Raw genomic sequence first — 18,686 nt, 5'->3', positions numbered from 1 at the left:
ATTATGTGCAGTACCTCTACATAACTTGGGATACGGGTTCCAACTCTCCCCCCCAAAAAAAATATTTTGGAATTCAAGTCTAATTTTTACTATTTAACAGCAGCAATATTTTGGGAAAGAAATCTGAGCAGATAAACTGAAAGCCAGGTTAACTGATATTTTCGTTTAACTAAATGGAGCAGCTTTCTGTATCTGGTTAGTGCTGCTATATAATTTATTCTGGAAATGAAAATAAGAAAACAAAATGTGTGTTTTATCGCCTTGCATATATTATGCCAGAGAACTTAAAAGCCTTGTATTGGTTTTTCTATATTAAACAGCAGCAATATTTTGGGAAGGGGAATTATAAACCAGACTGTCTCTTGTAATATTACACTATCTAGTCATGTTGCCTACGCAGTGCTTTCTACCCATAAGTCTTGGGCAAAAAATGGCATATTTAAGTCATCCAAAGACATCTGAAATACCTAATTAGGACTCTTATTTATTTGTTTGCATTTATAAGCTAACTATACTGAGGCCTGCAGCAGCTTACAGTAAAACATACATAATAAACTGAATAAAACAAACAGTATTACTCGCAGAATTAATACAAATAAATAACTGAACAAAAACAAAAGAAATCCATCTCAAAGAGTAATAACATTAAAAGAATGCATGTTTGAATAAAACAGTTTTTAAAAGCGCTTTAAACTTTTTTGGGGGCATTTGACCATTCTTAGATCCTGAGGAAGAGTGTTCCAAAATGTAGGTGCAACGAGTGAAAAGGCACATTCTCTGGTCTTGGACAGTTTGGCCAATGTTAGTGAAGGGCCATCTAAAAGTGCCCTTTGCGAGGGGCGCAGAGTTCTGGCAGGATTGTAAACTCTCAGCACTGCGCTAATCCAGGGGTTGTGAATTAATCGATAGCAGTTTTGTGCATTAAGATTGCTACTTTATGTTTGATTCTTGAGTAAACTGGCTGTGGGAGTCATGTTTTTGCTACTTTGGCTGAGGATGTGTGTGGAGGTTGAGCCGTGTAGATTCAGAGTTCTCACCCAGACACAGACTGGTCCGAAGGCTACAGTCCAACCCCTGATTGAACTCCTATTTACTGTTTTGCGCTGTATAATGCTTATGAACAGCCAAGAATCTGTTTATTATAGTTATACCAGTAGGTCTACGATGAGAAAGCAAGCAATTAATTTCTAGCCTAAAGCCTGAGAGAGAGCGAAGGCCACACAGCTGCACCTGAAATTGATAAGAACTCAGAAGGAGGGAACATCGCTGCTTTTCCCAAACATTTAGTGTTTAAGGAGAAATAACAGCTAGAGAGAGAGAGAGAGAGGGAGAGCGTGCTTCCGGATATGATAGCACAGGCTGACCTTTTGGAAACATTGCTATTTTATATATATATATATATATATGTATATATATATATATAGCAATTGTTATTATCTACTATTACTTTTTCGGTATGATCCGATTTTATTTGTTCTATCCTATTGCTCAAAAAAACGTACTTTCCTAAGTACCTGGAACTGTGATGTACTGAATCAAAGTTTGTGTACAGAGTAGGCTCCTGGGTTCAAGCCCCCAGGTATAATCCCAGTAATTGTGTGTGTTTATATTGGGTAAGCCCCCGAGATAAGCCCCTCAGGTAGCCCCCAGTGTAGACCTCAGTGGGAACAGCCGCCAGGTCAGAGCCCCTGGACAGAATGCCAGTGGGCACGGTCTGAACCCAGAACACTGGTAGCCAATGAAGATCCACAAGGACCGGTGAGGTGTGATCACTTTTTTTGTGGCCCTTAATCAGTCTTTCTGCTGCATTCTGCAGCAATTGCAAAAGTTCGATTGAGGATAGGGGATCCTCAGGTACAGAGATCTGCAGTAATCTAACATCGCAAATAAAAAAAAGTCTGTACCACTGCACGAAAGTTACCAGGAAGTAAAAGTGGCTTAAGATCCCTTAAGAGCCGTAGTTTATAAAAGCCAGCTGGAACAACAGATTTGATTTGAGGAATATGGGATAATCTTGAATAACAATAGCCCTTAAGCTATGGGCATATGAGGAGATCCGGATGCTTTCAGCTCCAACTTGAATAGACTGTGAAATGTCCACCGAGGTACTGCAATGAATCACAACAATCTCGGTCTTAGCTAGATTTAAAGCGAGTCTGTTGAGGCTAAGCCACTGTTTAATAGAATTTACACATAATGCAATCAGCCTAGAAGTCTCAGACCAAGACACAGCCAGGGGGATATAGACCTGCACATCATCTGCAGAAATCCGATAACCAGTGCAAAGCGCTGAAAGCAAACGGCACACTGGTGTTAAAACAGATGTCAAATAAAAGTGCCGAAGGTGCAGAATCCTGCGGAACGTTAAGTAGGACTTGAACCAGTTCCAGACAGTCCCAGCTATCCTGACCTCTCTCAGCTTATACAGTAATATCATATGATCCACGGTATAAAATTTCTGAGGGCATATCAAGCATTACTAGGGCATACCCTGGACCCAATTCTAAGCCTCTCCGTAGAGAATCGAACAAGCAGAGTTAAAGAATTTCAGTGCTCATAGATCGCCGAAAGCCAAACTGAAACTGATCAAGTACATTATGATCCTCTATGAATTCTGATAACTGCTTCAGTGCAGCAGATTCAATAACAGGGTCATTCATCAAAATGCATTAGGCTGTTATAGCAGGCGATAGGGCTCTAATGCCCGTGCCATCATGTTATGGTTATTGGTGTTTGGGTGGATCCTTGGTCACTGTGGCAGTTGACCATGCCCACGGGGGGCAGTCCCGTGAGGGACCACAGTGTCAGGCTAAACTCCGGACAAACACAGATTTGAATCTTTTATTAAACAGTATTTGGAACCACCAGAGGTGGCAGTAGTGAGTAGTGGTTGTAGAGCCCGGCTGGGCACGTCTCTCCCAGAACGCTGGAAGCAGATCCTCTGGAAGTGGTGCTGTAGTGGAAAGAGACTGAGAGTTATGAGTACACAATAGAATTAGCATTCAGAGTCCCAAGTAGAATAGGAGAGCTCCGAGACAGGGAGAGCAGGCCCTCGAGGAGCGAGTACCTGATCCTTTAGCTTAGAGAGACTCAGTAGCGTTGTACTCACTAGCAGCAGCAGAGATTCCACTGGATGAGAGGTCTGGCACTGGAGTGGAGGGCAGGACTTTGAGGAGCGAGTACCTGGTTCCGGCGAAGCTGTACTGTAGAGAGAGATGTTACTGAACTCACAGATGATGACTGTAGTTAGTTCTTCCAAGTAGAAGGGTAGAAGTAGCAGGCAGCGACACAGGGAACATGGGCCCTCGAGGAGCGAGTACCGGTTTCCTGATAGCACCTGAAAGAAGCAGAGAGGCCCCTGAGGAGCGGGTATCCCGTTAGTGACCCCGAAGGGTAGTAAGAGTTCCAGAAGAGCTAGAGTGGCAGAGTAGCTTAGGTACGGAGAGTGAATCCTATCCGTAAGAGTCCTGAAGAGTTCCGGTTAGAGCTGGAATGGCAGTGTAGCTTAGGAACGGAGAGCGAATCCCATCTGTAAGAGTCCTGAAGAGTTCTGGTTAGAGCTGGAGTGGCAGAGTAGCTTAGGTACGGAGAGTGAATCCCATCTGTAAGAGTCCTGAAGAGTTCTGGTTAGAGCTGGAGTGGCAGAGTAGCTTAGGAACGGAGAGCGAATCCTATCCGTAAGAGTCCTGAAGAGTTCCGGTTAGAGCTGGAGTGGCAGAGTAGCTTAGGTACGGAGAGTGAATCCCATCTGTAAGAGTCCTGAAGAGTTCCGGTTAGAGCTGGAGTGGCAGAGTAGCTTAGGAACGGAGAGCGAATCCCATCCGTAAGAGTCCCATTGCTAACTCAACGAGCCAGCAAATGAAGTAGGCAGATATACCCTGGAGTCGTGACGTCAGATCAGGGGGACGCCCCTGTGGTTCACGCCAACGTGGAAATAAAGATAAGGGCGGCGTACGCGCGCGCGCCCTAGAGGTACCTTGAAGGAGAATGGTGGGAGGCAGCACCAAAGCCAGTCTGGGGACACCGGAGAGGTCGGCAAGCAGACGCCGCGGCAGCCATCAGTCCAAGGTGAGCGGGAGGAGCCGCAAGTAGAAAGAGGTAGGCGGGGCGAAGCCATCGTAGACTGATGGACGCAACACATCACCAAACCACGTGTTATTTATTGCATTCTGCATGCAAATTTGCAAAATTTATGTGTGAGAGAGAGTGAGAGCGCCTCTGGGATGGGACACATAATTGTCATCTATATATACCACTATAGGAGGGCAAGCTAGTAACTTGAGGTGAGGTTTTGGTGGTGGCCTAGGGTTTTGGGGCCAGTTTGAATGTCTCACTGTGCATGTAAAACAGCACAGTACACATCAGTGAAGATTTGGCATGAATTTGAGGGAGGAAGGACACACAAAGATGAGATGTCTACAATGTTCTCTCGCCCTAGCTTGATGGACTCTCTACCAGGGTACTATCAAGCTAGGGTGAAAATTTATCGCATGTTGATGAATCTAGGCCTAAATCTGGTGAGAAATCCAGTACATGAAATGGGCCTATAATCTGCTAGGGAGGAAGGATCTGGAAGCTAACCTTCTGTGAATGACAGGTTAACCAATGATACTGAAAAAGGGGAAACCATATCTCTTATTGTTTTTAGCAGGGCAACACTACAAGAATTCAAAGGACAAAATGATGGATTTGTTTTTGAAATGATAGTAGTAATGTCATGTTCACAAACTTCCTGGAATGAATCCCATTTTACTTCAAAAAGTTTAAGGATCAGGTCAAACCACTGAGGAATTCTTTCAAAGTTTTCAGAAACGCTCTTCATTTTGATTTCTAAAAAATCCATATAGGCATTACTCTTAAATGGCATGGGGCAGTTAATTAAGCCAGTGGAGGTGTAATTTTTGTCAGAAGTCAGCTTACGCACCAACCCTCTTACTGAAGAGGAGAGACGTCAAGAAAGTCTTTCAGCAGAAAATCAAGTGTACATCATAAACCAAACTCTGGGCAAAACAAATGAATGTTACCATGCTCTCATCTCGCACTAAGGCCATGAACTAGGAGAGACATTACATGAGAATATAAATCTCCGCCACTATGGCATAAATCCTGAGGGAGTGTTGAGAGCAGAAGAATATTTTGTTGGTGGCTGAAGAGAATCAATAAGTATTGCTTTGCTGAGTAATTCTGGGACGTAAAGTTTGGGGGGGGGCAAATTGATCTTTAATTTATGTGCTTAATTAAAAAGGAAAGGTAGGTCATTTTTTAGTGTGTGTGAGCCTGATTAAAAGAGAGGAAACCTAGATACCTTGCTTTGAAAAGGTGTGAGAGAACTGACAATGATCTGAATAGGTATCAAAATTGTTATACAGGAACACTAGCAGACAGTCATTCTGACAAATTAACAGGCCGATACAGTAAGGTGCGGTAGAAAGGGGTGCGTTAGTGCCGGGCGCACCCGCGTTTGCCGCACGCACAGTTTGAAACACATACCGCTCGATACTGTATTTAAATGGCATGCAAATGCAAGCCGCGTCCAACGCGCGTCCAGGAAGCGGGTGGGTGTGCTGGTACCTGTCATTTCAAATGACAGGTACCAGGAAGTGGATACAGGAGAAGGGCTGACTGACCCCCTAACTCCCCCCAAACTTTCTGCCAGCCCCCGCTCACCTGCCCTGGCCGCGTCCATGTCCCGCGCTGACAGCTCCCAAGCAGCCCCAGCCAGCCCCGCTTCACTGCCTGACCCCCTAACTCTCATGACCTTGGACGCCGCACACCATGACCTGAGTGCCCGGCTGGACGTCTGATGTCATGGCGTGCACTCATTACGTTTTAGAGAATAGGGAGCCATGGGGAGCGCCCGATCCGCCCTGGGCTGCTGAAGCCGCTCTCGCCGCCGGCTGTCCCCTGGAGGAGGGGAGAGAGGACCGGGGCTGCTCCGGAGCTGTCAGCGCGGGAGATGGACGCGGCCAGGGCAAGTGAGCGGGGGCTGGCGGAAAGTTTGCCCGATTCACTTCGGTCTTGTCCCGGGGAGTTAGGGGGTCAGGCAGTGAAGCGGGGGCTGGCTGGGGCTGCTCCGTGGCCCGTGAAATTTCGTCTCGGCTTGCCTGACGCTCCACACTAACGCAGGGGTAGGGGTAGGCGGTAAATTAGCAGGTTAAACGCGCGGCAAAACTGCAGGTTTAAAAAAGCGATAATCGGGGAGCGCGTTATTGTATGGGAGGGAATAGCTAATCCGATCGTTTACATCTCATATACATGCCGCGGGCGGAAAGGGTTACCCGCTGATTTAAAGAGGCGGTAAGGATGGGTTAAAAGGGATAGTGAATCGCAGGTAGGACTAATGCGGCCAAATTGTGAGTAGAAAGCGGGTTAGAAGCAGGGTAACTGCGGCCGCACTTCACTGTATCGGCCTGTAACTGAGGTATCATCATAGGGGTTTTGTTGGCAGTAATTTGCCTTTGAAGCACAAGATAAATAGGAGAGAAAGAGCTCAGTAATCTTCAATCTTGAGAGAATATCGAGGGCAGAAGATTTTGCTGGTGGCTGAAAAGGATAAATAAGTACTGTTTCGCTGGGTAATTTTAGGACTTAAAGTTTAGGGGAGTGTGTGTTGCGTCCGTTGGACTCGGACGGCTTCGTCCCACTTGCCTCACCTCTTTATTCGCTTTCTCCACCAGCCTTGGGAAGATGGCGACCGCCGCGTCTGCTAGCCGCACCCTCCAGCGTCCCCGGAACGGCTATGGCAAGGCATTCCCCCATGATTCACCTGAGCGCCACTCACGTCTTTATTCCGGAATTGGCGCAAACCTCGGGGGTGTCCCCCTCATCTGATGTCACGCCATCCTGGTATTTAGCCTGCTCTATTTGCTGACTGACTGAGTTAGCAAGGATTGGACCTGTCCGGTCTAAGCTGCTCTGCCACTTCCTGCTGCCGCTGGAAGCTCTCTCTACCCTTCGGGGTTCTGCTAACTTGAGTACCCGCTCCTCAGGGGGGCTCTATGCTTATTTCCAGGTACCTATCCGGTATCCAGGTACTCGCTCCTCGAGGGCCTGTGTCATCTACTTTGGTAACCTGCATCGGAGTTCCCTCCACCACCATTGCGGAAGGGGTCTCCTCAGCCGAGGACCCCAGACTGCTGCTGCAAGGATCTACTCACTACTGCCACCTCTGGTGGCTACTACAAGCTGCATAATAAAACTTAACTCTGTGTCTGTGCATTCTGAGTCTAGCCTGGTACTACAGTTCCTCGCGGGGCTCCTCCCCGTGGGAGTGGCCATCGCTGTAGCACCCAAGAATCCACCAAACACCTCAAAACCATAACAGTGTTTAAGGATAATTTTAGGTAACTAGTTAGATCCCCGGAAGGCTTTGTACCACGAATAGCCACCTATGGATCAGAACAGACTCCAGTGATTGATAAGGATGAATCAATATTTTGCATATAATTTAAGTACAAAGATTGTACAAAGGCATGAGACTATTACCATTTGCTCCCTCATTCCTAACACTTCCTGGCACCAATGTGCTGATATAAGAGCGGGGATGACCCCCAAGGAACATTCGGTGTCCCTGGGAAGATCAAATTCTGCAGACTAATACAGATACCAATGAGCTGGTAATAACAATTGATGTCTTTTACCAAATGGGAGATCAAACGACTGGTACTGAAATGCCTTTGAAACATCATCTAACTTGCGGAGAGAGATATATAAGATATAGCATTTGCTTATTTTAGTTGGATGAGCTCAAAAAAACCAGCCCATGTGCCTATAAGTAAAGAACAGATTGAGTTTAAAGATTCCACGTTATCCCTGTTAATTGCTAGGAAAGTTGTATAAATAAATAAAAAAATGTACCTTGGATTGCCTGTATGCTAATGCTAGAAGTCTGAAAAGTAAGATGGGAGAGTTAGAATGCATAATACCGAATGAAGAGATAGACAGACATAATCGGCATCTCACAGACCTGGTGGAAGGAGGATATCCAATGGGTTAGTTCCATACCTTACATCACAATGACTGGGTGGATCAACTTGGAGGGTGGTTGGTTCTTTATGTTAGGGATAGCACAGAGTCCAAACGGATCAAGATCCTGCAGGAGACTGAATGCACTGTGGAATCTTTATGGGTGGAAATTCCATGCATGATGGGGAATAGTAAAGCAATGGGAGCATGCTACTATCTGTATATAAGATTGCTGTTATTTAATTTGTTGTTTTATAATGTTATTTATTTCAATTTTCTCCAAGTTCATTTTCCTGTTCTATGTAAGACACACATGTTAAGTCATTCCAATGTTATATGTAAACCGAAGTGATTAGTAACATTGTTACTAGAACCTCGGTATATAAAAAAATGTTAAATAAATAAATAAATAAAATATCTGCCTAGCCAAAATGAACAGACGAATGAAGAAATGCTAACAGAATTTAGCAAGGACATTAAGTACAGCTATTGCTCTAGCATTTAACTTTCAAAAGGGAGATAAAATGAGGAAGACAGAAAAAAACTAAAGATGCCTCTACAAAGGTTAAAAGTTTACATCAGGCTTGGGCATTATTTACAAATGCCATATTGGAAGCTCAGCCCAGATGTATTCCATGCATTAAAAAAAAGGTGGAAGGAAGATCAATTGATTGCCAGCATGGTTAAAAGGTGAGGTTGAAAGAGGCTATTTTAACTATGTTGATATTCTGCTTTTCAGCACAGATTACATTCAGGTACTGCAGGTATTCCCCTATCCCCAGAGGGCTTACAATCTAATTTTGTACCTGAGGCAATGGAGGGTAAAGTGACTTGCCCAAGGTCACTTTTCTAACCACTAGACTATTCCTCCACATCTTTCAAAAAATGGAGAAAGGATCCATCTGAAGAAAATAGGAAAAAGCTTAAGTAATGGCAAGTTAGATGTAAAACACTGATAAGGCAGGCTAAACGATATTTTTAAAAGCTGGCTGTAGATGCAAAAACTTAAAATAAAAACTTTAAAAACTATATCCGAAGCAGGAAGCCTGTTAGGGATTCAGTTGGACCGTTAAATCATTGAGCAGTTAAAGGGGCACTTAGGGAAGACAAGGCCTTAGCAGAAAGACTAAATGAATTCTTTGCTGCAGTGTTTACTAAAAAGGATGTTGGGGAGATACCTATGCCGGAAACGATATTTAATGGTGATGATTTGGAAGAACTGATGCAAGCCATGGTGAACCTGGAAGATGTAATAGGGCAGATTTACAAACTAAAGAGTAGCAAATTGCCTGGACCAGATGTTTTACACCCCAGAGCTCTGAAAGAACTAAAAAATGAAATTGCAGATCTATTGCTAGTAATTTGTAACCTTTTTCCTATTGTACTTGAAGACTGGAAGCTGGCCAATGGAACACTGATCTTTAAAAAGGGCTACAGGGGTGGTCCTGGCAACTATAGACTGGTGAGGCTGACTTCAGTGCCGAGAATAATCATAGAAACTATTCTAAAAAACAAAATCCGAGAACATATAGGAAGACACAGTTTAATAGTGCACAGCCAGCATGGATTTACACAAGGGAAGTCTTGCCTCACAAATCTGCTACATTTTTGAAGAGGTTAATAAACATGTGGATAATGATGGAGCCAGCGGATAAAGTGTATTTGGATTTTCAGAAGGCATTTGAGATAGGAAGTGATGACCTATCGTGGATTGCAAACTGGTTAAAAGACAGGAAACAGCGATTAGGACTAACTGGTCAGTTTTCTAAGTGGAGAAAAGTAAACAGTAGAGTGCCTCTGGGATCTGTATTGGGACTGGATCTTTTTAATATATTTATAAATGGTCTGGAAAAGGAAACATTGAGTGAGGTGATCAGATTTGCAGATGACACAAAATTATTCTGAGTTGTTAAATTGCAAGTGCACTGTGACAAATTGCAGAAGGACCTTGGAAGACTAGAAGATTGGGCATCCAAATGAAATTTAATGTGGACAAGTGCAAAGTGATGCCCATAGGGAAAAGTTACCCACATTGTAGTTACATGACAAGTTCCATACTAAGCATTATCCAGGAAAAGTCTATGGGCGTCATCGTGGACAATGCTTTGAAATCATTGGCTCAATGTGTGGCAGCGGTCAAAATAGCAAACAGAATGTTAGGAATTATTAGGAAAGGAATGGAGAATAAAATGAAGAATATCATAATACCTCTGTATCGCTCTATAGTGAGACCATACCTAGAGCACCCTGTGCAATTCTGATCACCGCATCTCAAAACAATATATAGCAAAATTAGAAAAGGTACAGAGAAGGGTGATCAAAATGATAAAGGGGATGGAATAGTTCCACTATGAGGAAAAGCTCTTTCGTTTGTGGAAGAGATGGCTGGAGAGGGGATGTGATAGAGATCTATAAAATTATGAGTGGAATAGAATGGTTAAATGTGAATCGGTTATTTACAGTTTCAAAATATAAAAATACTTCATTGCCGGAAGATGTGATTAAAGCAGTTAGCATAGCTGGGTTTAAAAAAAGATTTGGACAAGTTCCTGGAGAAGTCCATAAATTGTTTTTAACCAGGTAGACTTGGGGAAAGTTTCTTATCATCTCTGGTGTTAGCAGCATGGGATCTATCTGCTGTTTGGGATCTTGCCAGGTATTTGGGACCTGGATTGGCCACTATTGAAAATAGGGTACTGGGCTTGATGGACCCTCGGTCTGACCGAGTATGGTAATTCTTATGTTCTTAAGGCACATTAGCAAAATCTAGACTGATCTTCTGAGACATAAGAATGCAAAAAAAAAAAGAATCCTAGGCTTTAAATCAATAAATACATCATGCTTCTTTTTCACTTCCTCTTTTATCATTTCCAAAGGAAATCAGATTAACAAGTCATTAACTTTTCAAGAAGCACTAAAATGGCTTTATCCTCCCACTTCCACAGATATGATTCTAGCTGCAATCAGTGGAGAATAAGTAACAAACCATTCTGTTATTTCTCATTTCACCTGACAGGATGTCACCAAAATGTCCCTTGCTATATATAATTCCTCAGAATCTTCACCGACGCTGCATGTGTGAGATCAGAGTAGGAGCGCAGAGTGTTCTGACAGTCCATAATGGGGGAAGTATCTTCTAAAGGAACCTACTTTGGCTCGTGTTCTTCTCTCCTATCCTGTGCTGAGTGAGGTGACAGGAGTGTGCTGAGGCTCAAGGGAGGAGCTCTCAGGTACCCAGGAGTGGAGAGTCTCTTAGGGTCTAAGGAGGTACTAAGATTAAGAAGACGCAGAAGCTAAAGCAGATGAAAGAGGAGTTAGTGCCATAACTCTGATTTCATTCAAGAGTGCCTACAGTATCTTCAGAAGTGGAGCTGCTTGTTTGGAATCAGGTCCACAGGGATGCCAACTGGATCCAGATTTTCAAGACAACCTAATCCGGTCCTGGTTTTACAAGTCCCCACTGCATGCAGGGACTTGTAGTCTTGCTTGTCTAAGAGATCTATTTGAAGGCATAAAGATAACTGCCTCCTCATGCCCAAAACTAAACAGAACATTTGCAATTTCTGCATCCCACGGAGACCACGCCAGAATCACCTTCAACGGGTTGCTTCTCTAAGGGATGTCATAACTACAAGTCCCGGCATGCCATGGGGTAAAATCAGGCCTGGATCGACCCATCCTGAAAATGTGGAACCTGTTGGCAACCCTTTGTCAGGAACAAGGCCTGCCAAGCGAGTGACACTGCTGCAGAGTTGCTGTTGAAAGTGCTGTCAACAGAGGCTCATCTGAAGATTATCGGGAGAACTTTCAGTGTGTCCTACCACAGGAGGAGATCAATGCCACTGGTATCAAGAAACATAAAGCACAGGGTGTGTCCCATCTCCCAAGAGTACTTCTGCTAATGGGTAGTTTGCGCACTGCATCACCTTTGTTTTCTGTATGCCTTTCACCAGAACCTGTATACCAACTGCTAAGAAATGTATTTCCATCCCGTTACCAGCAAAGGATTTATTTTTTGACCACTCCCAAATTGGGGTTTGTGGGATTTTTTTTTTTATTTGAGAGTTTGCTGAAAAACCTTTTATGCTTAAAGGCCTAGAAAATCCTTCCTTTTCCTCCTTGTCAGGAAAAGAACCTAAACAACATGGCTCACAATGTGGTCTTGGCACTCCTACAGGAGTCTCTGCACCTGATAAAAGGATGGGGGTAGGGGCTTACATGCAAATACCCACAGCCATGGCAATGCAGGAAGAATGCAGGGCAACTCTTCCACAGCACGCGTAAGGTGCTTAGAATATTATGGCGGCAGTTGATACTTTAAGGATGTCGTGTTTCTTTAGCATCGAGTTTTGTGTTTTAGTGCACTCTTCACATCCCACTGAAATATATTAGTGAATATGGCTTGATTCTTAAGAGCACAGACTGTGAGCCGGGATCAACCTAGTTTTTCTGACTAGGGATGGGTACCTAAGTCACTTTGCAAGTCTGGTTCTCACAATACACTGTTATCTCAAGTCAACTCAAACAGCTCACGTCAATATGGGAAGGTCATAAATGGGCAGAGCTGCTGCAGGTGCTATCCACTGCATCGACACGTTAGCGCCGTGTCCCGATTCCTTTAACCACTGTGGACGACAGACCACAACTTGGATTCGCACGTTGCCACACATACCACAACCAAGCACTTATGTGATTCTCTTCAGTAAAGTATACATGAAATTAGCATATATTTAAAAGTTATGTCGGCTTAGTCCTACAAAGGTAGACAGTGCTATCTATACCTTAGCACTCTTCTCTTGGTGTTTAGCTAGGTTGAAGTGGTGCACGGGAGGAAGGGTGATGGACAGAGGGTGGGCTGTTCCTGGAGACATGTTAGAGATGGAACTGTGCATCCTACCTGGGCTACCTCTTCAAAATCATCATGCCTTTTCTGAAGGGCCCGAGCTCGGTGAAGGGACTTTCCCACGCCAGTGTGTTTGCTAAGAAAAGCTTCTCCATGGTTCTCAATCCAGTCCAGCACCTGCAGGAGAGAAAAATGGGACATTGGGTGATGATGTACAAAACAAAAGAAACACATGAGGCTGACCATGGAACCATGTCAAACACAAAAAAACCCCTTCTTCTCCTTACCTTTACAGCACATCCAAACTGTGGCATTTTGCTTTGAAAACATTTCAGACACACGTTGCGTTTATGATCATAGGTTTATTCTTTAGAATATGCAATTTAAACCATTAAGATATTGCTTATCTACGTTGCACTATTAGCATTCGAAACTTGATCCAGCTGTTAAGAACATAAGAACATAAGAAAATGCCATACTGGGTCAGACCAAGGGTCCATCAAGCCCAGCATCCTGTTTCCAACAGTGGCCAATCCAGGCCATAAGAACCTGGCAAGTACCCAAAAACTAAGTCTATTCCATGTAACCATTGCTAATGGCAGTGGCTATTCTCTAAGTGAACTTAATAGCAGGTAATGGACTTCTCCTCCAAGAACTTATCCAATCCTTTTTTAAACACAGCTATACTAACTAGAGATGTGCTTCGTTTTTTTCTACCGGGTCGTTTTTCGGTTCGAATACTTCGTGGTATAATTCGGGTCTTCTCGTTTCGTTTTCGGTTCGTTTGCCCGAAAACGAAACGAGAAACCCGAAACCGGACCGAAAAACGAATCGGTAACGAAGTAAAAAAAAAACCACCCCAAGCATTTAAAAACATTTTTAAGCATTTTCGTACATATATAACAAACCCCCCCCCCCCCCATCCCGATCCCTCCCCAAGACTTACGAAGATCCCTGGTGGTCCAGCGGGGTCCATTTGCCCTCCGTGCCCTCCGTGCCCGGTGTGCTGTGCTGCAAGCCGTGCGCCTCAAAATGGTGCCGAATAGCCCGAACTACCATGTCACAGGGGCTTTCGGCGCTATTGGTCAGCCCCTGTCACATGGCCATCGGCGCCATCTTGTGCTCCTATCATGTGACAGGAGCTGACCAATGGCGCCGAAAGCCTCTGTGACATAGTATGGGCAAAGGCTATCGGCGCCATTTTGGTTACTGGCAGCCGAAAACGAAATCGCTTTCGGACCCTTGCTGGACCCCCAGGGATTATTGGCAAGCCTTGGGGGGGGTCAGGAGCCCTCCGGGCACGGAGGGCACGGAGGGCAAATGGACCCCGCTGGACCACCAGGGATCTTCGTAAGTCTTGGGGAGGGATCGGGGGGTGGTGTATTATAGTGAATTTAAATGTTTGGGGTGGGTTTTAATAAAAAAAAAAATTTGTGCCCCCTCTCCCCAGGCAAACCCTAAAACGAATTTTCCCCCGAATTGCGGGGAAAATTTCGTTTCCGGTTTCGGGGGCTCCGAAATAACGGCGTTTATGTCGTGTTTCGGATACTCCGAAACAGAAACGAATTAGGAAATTTCATTAAATTTCCTAAATAGGGCAAAAAACGAACCACATCTCTAATACTAACTGCACTAACCACATCCTCTGGCAACAAATTCCAGAGTTTAATTGTGCGTTGAGTAAAAAAGAACTTTCTCCGATTAGTTTTAAATGTGCCCCATGCTAATTTCACGGAGTGCCCCCTAGTCTTTCTACTATCCGAAAGAGTAAATAACCGATTCACATCTACCCGTTCTAGACCTCTCATGATTTTAAACACCTCTATCATATCCCCCCTCAGTCGTCTCTTCTCCAAGCTGAAAAGTCCTAACCTCTTTAGTCTTTCCTCATAGGGGAGTTTTTCCATTCCCCTTATCATTTTGGTAGCCCTTCTCTGTACCTTCTCCATCGCAATTATATCTTTTTTGAGATGCAGCGACCAGAATTGTACACAGTATTCAAGGTGCTGTCTCACCATTGAGCGATACAGAGGCATTATGACATTTTCCGTTTTATTCACCATTCCCTTTCTAATAATTCCCAACATTCTGTTTGCTTTTTTGACTGCCGCAGCACACTGTACCGATGATTTCAATGTATTATCCACTATGACACCTAGATCTCTTTCTTGGGTTGTAGCACCTAATATGGAACCCAACATTGTGTAATTATAGCATGGGTTATTTTTCCCTATATGCATCACCTTGCACTTATCCATATTAAATTTCATCTGCCATTTGGATGCCCAATTTTCCAGTCTCACAAGGTCTTCCTGCAATTTATCACAATCTGCTTGGGATTTAACTACTCTGAACAATTTTGTGTCATCTGCAAATTTGATTATCTCACTCGTCGTATTTCTTTCCAGATCATTTATAAATATATTGAAAAGTAAGGGTCCCAATACAGATCCCTGAGGCACTCCACTGTCCACTCCCTTCCACTGAGAAAATTGTCCATTTAATCCTACTCTCTGTTTCCTGTCTTTTAGCCAGTTTGTAATCCACGAAAGGACATCGCCACCTATTCCATGACTTTTTACTTTTTCTAGAAGCCTCTCATGAGGAACTTTGTCAAAGCCTTCTGAAAATCCAAGTATACTACATCTACTGGTTCACCTTTATCTACATGTTTATTAACTCCTTCAAAAAAGTGAAGCAGATTTGTGAGGCAAGACTTGCCTTGGGTAAAGCCATGCTGACTTTGTTCCATTAAACCATGTCTTTCTATATGTTCTGTGATTTTGATGTTTAGAACACTTTCCACTATTTTTCCTGGCACTGAAGTCAGGCTAACCGGTCTGTAGTTTCCCGGATCGCCCCTGGAGCCCTTTTTAAATATTGGGGTTACATTTGCTATCCTCCAGTCTTCAGGTACAATGTTGATGAGTTCACCAACACCATCAACAGCAAACACAGAAAAAAAAGCATTTAACCAAGTCATTCTAAAGTTCAAGAATACGAGCGAGTTACTGTAGACATGGGGAATGGAGGAGAGAGAGAGGATAACTTACATTTTTCTTTTTTCTATGCAATGGTAGCAGCTTTGCACCCTTACCAAATATTTCTCCCTGTTTGCATCTGCGGGGAGATTTTACCATTTTTAGATCCTCACCAGGTATGGGGCATCCCCCCCATCCCCCCCGTTTTGGGATTGGTCAAGCTCCCCTTTTAAAAAAACCAGCCGGAGCAGGCTCAAGATGTGTTTGGCTTTTGAGAGGATTGGAGTTTTTGTGCTGGAGGTCCCAGTGGGGCCCACAGCCTGCAAAAAAAAAGGGATAAACAGGGGGAAATCCCATCTTTTATTCCCTCACGGACCCGGTGGGAGGAGCTGAGAAGAGAGAACTCTTGTCTTACAGAGCCTGGGTTTGTTTTTCCTTGGCCTGCCCACCCTAGAAGGAAGCCCCCTTCTTGGCGGGAGTAGGATGGAGACTGCCTGCCTGTTTACCAGTCACGCAGGCTGTAGGGTTGCCAAGTGATTCCAGATTTTCAGGGCAGGTTTTACTGTTACTTCCTGCACAGAACTAGCAGCTCTGGTGCTCCCTATGGATTCCCCTGAGGAAAGTCCATATAGGCAGTGGGGTAAAATCAGGACCGGATCATTCTGTCCTGAAAATCTGGCAACCCTAGCGGCGCTCTCTCTCTGAAGAGAAGAGAGTTGCTGACAGAAAGGGGACTTGGTTTTTCCTCTTGTGAGGCGAGGAATTGTCTTGGCCTTTTGAAGCACTGTTTTCCCTTTCCCACCCCTGAGGAAAGGACATTGGTTCAAGTTTGGAGATGGATAAAGAGACTGAGATAGGGGGAAGTCTCATTTTATTATTAATGATGATGATTTCTGCCATCCTTGCGTGGGTTTTTGCTGTTTTAAGTTGCAGTAAACCTTTCTTTGGGTTGAACACCACTCCCAGTCTCCCGTGTGGTTTTGTTTTATTTTGGGGTTTTTTTTTTTGTTCCTCTTACTTGAAAACTGATAGGAAGGGATCTACTTAAGCGAGTATCCTTTTGGACACTGAGAGACTGTGGGAGGCGTCTATCCTCGGCACTGAGGGCCCCCGGAGGCTTAGATCCTTCTCCCCGCCCCCAGGGTCGGAAGTCTACACGCATGAGCGAAACATTAGAGGCCCGGGAAAGTGATCGTGGTTCTGGGACTTGCTATAAACTCTGCATTAGGGATTCTTAAGCAAACCAGGAGGGGGCAGGGCCGGTGCAAGAGGATTGGGCACCCTAGGCACCTTCAGCCTTGCGCCACCCCCAGCTGCAGCCCCGACTCCTCCTCCCCCCCCCCCCAAAAAAAACTTACAAAATACCTGGTGGTCCAGGTGGGGGCCCGGGAGCGATCTGCCGCTCCCGGGTCCTCGGCTGCCACTAACCAAAATGGTGCCGGTGGCCTTTAGCCCCTACCATGTGACAGGGGCTACTGGTGCCATTGGTTGGCCCCTGTCACATGGTAGGGGCTAAAGGCCACAGGCGCCATTTTGCTTAGAGGCAGCCGAGGCCCCGGGAGCGGCAGATCGCTCCCGGGCCCTCCGCTGGACCACAAGGGGGGCATCGGGAGGGTGGCACGGTGAGGCGGGGGCTGGCAGAATTTTGAAAGGGCACTTTTTTCCCTTTCAAAATTTTGCCGCCTGCCGTGGCGCCCCCTAAATCACAGTGCCCTAGGCACAGGCCTAGCTCGCCTGGTGGTTCCTCCGGCCCTGGGAGGGGGGTTACATCTGTATGGTAAAACAGGACAAAAATGTGTTTCTGGAGGTTACTTATGATCTGACATCGCCCCTTCATGTTAACAATGTGGCACCCCACACGCTGCAGCTCAGGCACCAGTATACAAAGCAGAGGAACAGCGCACGCGCTGCAATATCCAACGCGGGGTCACTTCGAGAAGAGTAGAAGGCAAGCGAGAGGGACATAATCTGCAGAGCCAATAGCAAAACACTGGGGTATTGGCCCTAAAAGGTTTTAATGAAAAGCACTGAACCAGATATTTGAAAGCCAATGTTTTCTTAATTAAAAAAGTCAAATTTTCCAAAGCTTTTTTAAAACACATTTTTTTGTAGACAAGCCCTCTTTTTTTTAAATTTAGGTATCCATTGCTGTTCTTGAAACTGAGCACCAGCAAGTCAGTTTCATTAATGGCTCAGCCTGAATAGGCAGAGCCCAGACAGACGGCAAGCACCCTGTCTGCTAGGGATTTTGGTGCTGTACGACTAACTATACAAGCAAGTACAATTCAATCCTGCCTGAAGGGCTTTCGAGTTTAAGGGGCACCTGCGGCCACAGGAAACAAAGTGACCTGTCCAAGATCACAGCAAGTGTCTGTGGCAGAAGCAGGACCGGAGCACAGGTCCTCTTGGATCTCAGCCCGTCAGACCAGGCAGCGTTTGGGATTGGTGCAGGCAATCTGCTCTGCGTGGAGTGCTTGCCTCAACAGCATTAGACTTGACTAATACCTGCATGGGGGGGGGGGGGACGGGGGACCGCTAGGGAATGTCATTTGACCCAGGGAAGCCAATGACCCATTACCAAGCAGTGTCAACTGCAAATGCAACTGCAGATCCCTCGAGTTAACCATCAGGCCTCGCCCTCATCTTCCTACGGAAAAATCAAGGCCCACTCTACTAACATTTAATGCTTTGTCCTTCCTGCTTCTCTCACTTATGCCGCGATGACAGCAGGCCACCTCCTCTGAGAACGGAGAAGAGCAACCCCCCCCCCCCCCCCCCCCAGCGCCGCTCGCTGCAGCGGTTGGGGAATCGCTCGGCTGAGGCACCAGCCCCTGAGACGCTGCACTCGGTACACGGGGATAACACAGGCATCCCCCTACCAAAAAAAAAAGGAGATC

General features: G+C 45.2%; 1 protein-coding gene across 2 annotated transcripts in view; it reads right to left on the bottom strand.

Annotated features, from left to right (window-relative positions):
* KALRN (kalirin RhoGEF kinase) overlaps positions 1–18,686 on the bottom strand; it is a 1,195,491-nt gene that overhangs the window by 626,872 nt on the left and 549,933 nt on the right. For both annotated transcript variants that reach the window (XM_029605245.1, XM_029605240.1), the window contains exon 10: positions 12,863–12,985. In XM_029605245.1, the coding sequence (XP_029461105.1) occupies positions 12,863–12,985 (123 nt within the window). The remainder of the gene's footprint in view (positions 1–12,862; positions 12,986–18,686) is intronic.

Source organism: Rhinatrema bivittatum, chromosome 6 (assembly GCF_901001135.1).
Source record: "Rhinatrema bivittatum chromosome 6, aRhiBiv1.1, whole genome shotgun sequence".
Taxonomy (NCBI): domain Eukaryota; kingdom Metazoa; phylum Chordata; class Amphibia; order Gymnophiona; family Rhinatrematidae; genus Rhinatrema; species Rhinatrema bivittatum.
This window is presented reverse-complemented; position numbering and strand designations above follow the sequence as displayed.